The 6000-nt window shown below is 42.9% G+C and overlaps 2 protein-coding genes across 2 annotated transcripts in view; one reads left to right on the top strand and one right to left on the bottom strand.

Moving 5' to 3' along the window:
• LOC309959914 (V-type proton ATPase subunit S1-like protein) overlaps nucleotides 1-2136 on the bottom strand; it is a gene marked incomplete at both ends in the record, with an annotated part of 38610 nt that extends 36474 nt beyond the window's left edge. The window contains 1 exon segment of the mRNA XM_082836471.1: nucleotides 2077-2136. Within this exon segment, the coding sequence (XP_082692597.1) occupies nucleotides 2077-2136 (60 nt within the window).
• Nucleotides 2137-3830: 1694 nt separating this feature from the next.
• On the top strand, nucleotides 3831-5670 carry RPS23 (ribosomal protein S23). Its single transcript, XM_082835668.1, has 4 exons — nucleotides 3831-3937; nucleotides 4390-4549; nucleotides 5227-5347; nucleotides 5476-5670. Exons 1-4 carry the CDS (start codon nucleotides 3934-3936, stop codon nucleotides 5620-5622), a joined length of 432 nt encoding a protein of 143 aa, XP_082691794.1. The 5' UTR covers nucleotides 3831-3933; the 3' UTR covers nucleotides 5623-5670.
• Nucleotides 5671-6000: the final 330 nt, after the last annotated feature.

Consider the following 6000-nt stretch of genomic DNA (forward strand, 5'->3'; position numbering starts at 1 on the left):
CCATCCCAACTTTATATGAACACTTCCTGTGAATATCAACTCAGTTTGTAACTTGTTTTTTTGCTTTCTTTCAGGTGTTTTTGTTGAACAAAGCTTCTTAATATGGTCAAATGTATCATTCTTTTCTTCTTCTTTAGAAATATTTTCCTTTCCTAAGTTCATGGAGATATTCACCTTTGTTTTCTATGAAGAATTTTAAAATTGTATTGCTGACATACAGGCCCTCAAGTCTGCCTGGAGTTGATTTTTGTTTTTAGCCTGAGATGGTGATTCAATTTACTTTGGGTAACCACTTTTTGTGTAGTTCCATCTGTTTGACAATCCTTCCTTTACACATTGATCTGACATCTAATTCTGTCATTTAATAATATTCTATACTAATTCTATAGGAGTCTTTTGCTGAGCTCTCTATTCTATTCATTAGTCAATTTATCTACTTCTGTACTAATGCTGCACTATCTTACTTAGCCTCATAGAAATTTCTCATATCTGGTAGGGCCAGGCCTTCAGAACTGTTTTGCCTATCTCTGGCTCTTTACTCCTCCAGCTTCAATCTCATGGAAAGAGAGGTTCCTTATACTCTCAACTCCCTTGCCCTTCCTCCATCACATTCACCTAACTAGATCCCACTCCCAGGCGTGTTAAAAGCTAACTCTCTACCTACTCAGTCACTACACTGAATGAATCTGAACAATACACAAAACCATGCTAACTGATGTAACTTTGTAACTACGGTTTCAAATGGGTCCTCAAAATTTTCAACAATCCTACATTCTCTTGTCAATCTATCCTCCCACACTTCTAAATTAGAAGGCAAAATTCATGTTGAGACCTAATCCCCAATGTGATAGCATTAGTAGGTAGGCGGCCTTTGGGAGTAAATTAGGTTATGAGGGTGGAGCCCTCATGAATGGGATTAGTACTCCTATAAGGAGGGTCCAAAATGTCAAATATATCTCAATAAAACTGGAAAAAAACACACAACAACAAAAAAACAGAATATAAATAAAAGCGACCCCAGAGCTGCCTTGGACCTTCTGCCACTTGAGGTTATTGCAAAAGAGTCTATGAACCGGAAAGCGGGCTCCCACCATACACCAAATCTTCCAGCACCTTTGTCTTGGACTTTCCAGTCTCCAGAGCTGTGAGAAATAAATTTCTGCTGTTTATAAGCCATCCAGTCTATGGTATTCTGTTACAGTAGTGTGACTGGATTAAGACACTATCCCTCAGTAAAAGAGGTAATAGAAGTATTTACCTTTCAGAATTACGAGAATTAAATGAGTTAATATATGTAAGGCACATAAAATATGTGGCACACAGTAAATACTATTTAATGCTAGCATTGTTATCCTACGTGATTTCACATCTTACCCCCTTTACTCAAACCTCTTTTCCCTACTCCTTCTCTTCACTGATGACCCTGCTAATTTCATTGAGATAAGAGTAGTCAAAAGAGAAGTTCCACGTCTTCTTATCAACAGATCTTCCAATTTACTTGCAGTTGTACCCCTATACTTTGCCTTCTCTATTACTGTAGATAAATTGTTATTATTCCTCAGGTCAACTCCTCCACTTAGGGACTTCCCTGGTGGTCCAGTGGTTAAGACTCTACTCTTCCACTGCATGGGGTGCAGGTTCGATCCCTGGACTGTAACTAAGATCACACAGGCCGCATGCGCAGCCAAAAAAAAAAAATTCCTCCACTTAGGCACCCCTCTAGTCTACTCAAGGACTTGCTCATGCAGTCATCCCTTTTCTCTATGAATTATCTATTTTTTACTTCTCTACTGGAATAATCCCATCAGTATACAAAAATGTCAGAAAATGTGCCCTCTTAAATCCATCCTGGCTCCACAATCCCCTCCAGATATGGCCCCCTTTCTCTGCACATTATAGAAAAACTCCTTGCAAAAACTGTCCATAATTGCTGTCTATAGTTCCTTCTCTCCCATATTCTGACTCCAACCCAATCAAGCTTACATCTTCACCACTCCACGGGATCTCCTCTTGACAAAGGCACCAACAACCTCCACATTGCCAAATCCAAAACACAATTCTCAGTCCTCATCTTACCCTTCCTTCACACTTGCTCACTTCCACCTTCTTCACTTGGCTTTGATTAGAGTACGGCATTGGCCACTCCTTCTCAGTCTATTTCGCTTCATCTGCTTCTCTTCATACCACTAAGTTTCCATGTGCCTAAGGCTCAGGCCTCCAACCTCTCTCTGTTCCACCTACAGTCATCCCCTAAACGATCTCACTCAGAGCTATGGTTTTCAATGCTATCTATTCACTGATGACTCTCCTGAACACCATACCCGTATATCCAACTGCCCACCTCACATCCCTACCTGGAAGTCTAACAAGCTTCTCAAAATTAACGCATCCTTAACAGCACCCTTAATATCTCTTTCTAAATCTGCTCCTCTCCCAGTATTTTCCACTCTGTAAACAAGTCATTCAGTTGCTCAGGTTGCAAATTATAATTAACTTCCCTCTCACATCCTACAGTCCTGAGCAAATCCTGTTGGCTCTACCATCAAACTGTAAATCTAATCCAACCACTTTTACCACCTTGGACTGAGAAGGGTGCAAGCACTCTCCCAACTGAAGTAGCGTTAACACCCTCCCAACTGGCTTCACAGATTCATCTTACAGTTTTTTTCTCCTCATAATAGCCAGAGTGAAACTATAAAAAATATAAACCCTATCTTGTTACTCCCCTGCTGAAAACTTTCCAAAGGCATTCAATCACAGGAAGAGTAAACAAAGTCTTGACCGTGGTCTGCAGGCTCCATATGACCCTGTGCACCTCTCAAATCTCACCTATTACCACACTACTCTTCAAGCACTCAGCTCCCCCCTCCCTGATCCCTCAGTTCTTGAAAAGCATCAGCCCATTCTACTTATGGAGAATCCCTCTTCTTGGAAGGTTTTACCCATACACTTGTCTGAATGGCTCCCTCTCTTTAGGATCTCAGCTCAAATGTAATCGCCACAGAGATACCTTCTAACACCACCCTACCCAAGGTAGCCACCTACATCCCCAAGTCACTATCACCTAACCAACTGCATTTTCTCTATAGCACCTTATCCATATACAAAACTATCTTTTTATTTTAAATACACTTATATTTTGTCTTCTCGTACCTAGAATATAGACTTTATAAGAGCAGAAACCTTCACTCTCTTGTTAACTGTTGTATCCTCAAGTGCCTAGAACAGTGCCGGGAACAGAGAATACATTTTAAAAACTAGTTGTGGAATGAACCAACATCCCAGAAAATTTTCATATCTATTTCATTCTCCAAGAGAAACTGAAGTTTAAAGACTCAATTAAATGAATCACCCAAGATTCCACAACCAAGACGGCAGCTTTGAGGTTTAAGGCCGGGTCTCTCACTAAAGCATGGGTTTTTAAATACTACGTCACCTTGCTTCACTAAACGTTTTTCAATTTACTGTGCTTCTTGTGAGTAGGAGTTAAGGCTCCGAGGTCTCATTTTCCAAACTGGAAGCAAAAGGCCTCCACTCGACAGCACGTAGACCCACACGCCTGACCTCTCCGTCCTCCGACCCAGCGCCACAAAGCCCGCCCTGTGGGTTTGCCCAGGGCGCCTGCGTCATGAGCGGGGCTCGTGCAAAGGCTTCTGGGATTGGTAGTCCCTGTTCCTTCTGTCTAAGGCATTCACATAAAAAGAAATAAACCCCAGTGCAAATTAGATATCTCTGAATTGCGCACAAATTAAACACCGCGCAGATTCTGGAAAGTGGTGCAGACTTCTCGTTTTCTACCGCGAGGCGCCAGCCGGACCAGGCGCTGCGCAGACAGCCGCAAGGGTCCTCATCTGGGCGGGGCTTGCTCGCGATGGCTTGTGGTTCCTTCCTGCGCTGCTTCTCTCTTTCGCTCAGGTCCCTGGCGCCGGCAGCATGGGTGAGGTGTCCCGGGACGGGGTGAGGGGGCTGCGCGTGCAAACTGGGGTTTCGGGGACGGGCGGGCAGATAGAAACAGAACGGTGAGGGGGAGCCACGGTGGGGTGCAGATGGGGAGCGCCGCTGCCGCAGGCACATGGCCGGGCGGGAAGGGGCCAGGGCTGCTCGGAGGCCGCGGAGCCGGAGTTCGAGAGGGACGCGGGGGCGTTGGGGAGGGCGCCGCTTCCCCCCGAGCTTTGGCGCGGGGCTTTATTCGTTGGGGAGAGCACACCTGTTGGAGCGCTTGTGTCCACGTCTTAGATGGTTCAAGGGAAACTTTGCGGTTCGTATTAGGGCCAGGGTGTGATGTCAGAGCCTACCGGCCTGTGGTCTAGAAGAGGCTAGTACCTGAGATAATGTAAAATAAGATTTGGGTGTTTTTTACTGGGGATCTAAGGTGATTTTCAATTTTAGGCAAGTGTCGCGGTCTTCGTACTGCCAGGAAGCTCCGTAGCCACCGACGAGACCAGAAGTGGCATGATAAGCAGTACAAGAAAGCCCATTTGGGCACAGCCCTGAAGGCCAACCCTTTTGGAGGTGCTTCGCATGCCAAGGGAATTGTGCTTGAAAAAGTGTAAGTGAAAGTCCATCGCTGTTTCCTTCATGGTTTTAGTACGGTAACTCGGGATGGATGCGCTTAAAGAAGGCTTGATGTAAATTCTAGGTCTTCGTGTGTCTGCGTCTTTTGGGGAAGTTAAATAATCTCCAGAGGTTTTTAAACTTTCAACATTAGTTTGGAAGGAATTGGGGTGGCATCGGAGGGGAGAAAGTAGCGATAATGAAACAAGGGACATTATGAGAGCTTAATACGTGTGGAAACTATTCTAAGTAATTCGCACCCATCAACTATTTCATCTTTACAATTACATCTTTCCCGGTGAGAAAACTAATATGGAGAAGTTTCTTGCCTGATGTTCTACAGCTAAGATTGAGCCACATGAATTTGCAAGCACTCAACTGTTTTTTGACTTTACGAAATGATCCCATCAAATTTAGTGGTACTGATTTGAATCCAGGATTTCTAGCTCTATTTCTTGGTTCGTGTTTTACAACTATAAAGAGGCCAGATGTTTCCCCTATTGGTCTAATGAAACTAAGACTAAAGAAAAACTTCGTTTAAGTTTAGCAATTTAGGATTATGTTGAAAAGGTAGGAATACTACAATTTCTAATAAGTTTTACGCTTAATGAACTAAAAGGTGTCCCTTTTCAGAAAGCCAGCTTACTGTGTTACATGCTGTTTATGTTTCAGAGGGGTTGAAGCCAAACAGCCGAATTCTGCCATCAGGAAGTGTGTCAGAGTTCAACTAATCAAGAATGGGAAAAAAATCACCGCCTTTGTACCCAATGATGGTTGTTTGAATTTTATTGAGGTAAGTGTTTTAGTCTGTTAGCTTCTGTTTTTGGGGTAGCAACTGTTTCCCTCAGTTGTTTATAGGATAAATGGGTATTTTTGGTGATTGCCACTTACACCAGAAGTAAACTGTTGATTTTATTCCAGGAAAATGATGAAGTTCTGGTTGCTGGATTTGGTCGCAAAGGTCATGCTGTTGGTGACATTCCTGGAGTCCGCTTTAAGGTTGTCAAAGTAGCCAATGTCTCTCTTTTGGCCTTATATAAAGGCAAGAAGGAAAGACCAAGATCATAAGTTTTGATGATGAAAGCAGGATAGTAATAAATTTCCATATGCCAAAAATATGTTTTGTGTCTTTTCTCACCACAGAGATGCATTGTATGCTTTACCAATTTTAGGAGATTGAGAAAACAGTTAATTCAGGATTTTCTAGAGTAAATGGAATTGATAACAAATACTTTCCCCTTCTCCATGGAATAAACAATATTGCTTAAATCTGAAATAAATATACAGTATTCCTGTGTAAGGGCCTAAAAAACTCTTTGAGCTTCTAGTGGGAATCATCTTGGGATCCCTGAGAAATGTACATTCCTGGATCCATCTCCTTAGGGACCCAATATGATAGATACTGTGGTCAGGTTACTCCCTGCTCTGGTGATTTTCATTTATCTA

This window comes from Leucopleurus acutus, assembly GCF_964270905.1.
Source record: "Leucopleurus acutus genome assembly, chromosome: 3".
In the NCBI taxonomy this organism is placed as follows: Eukaryota; Metazoa; Chordata; class Mammalia; order Artiodactyla; family Delphinidae; genus Leucopleurus; species Leucopleurus acutus.

Coding starts and splice junctions, on each gene's coding strand:
- RPS23 (XM_082835668.1), top strand. Junction 4,550..5,226: donor GGAATTGTGCTTGAAAAAGT/GTAAGTGAAAGT, acceptor TTTATGTTTCAG/AGGGGTTGAAGCCAAACAGC. Junction 5,348..5,475: donor GTTGTTTGAATTTTATTGAG/GTAAGTGTTTTA, acceptor ATTTTATTCCAG/GAAAATGATGAAGTTCTGGT.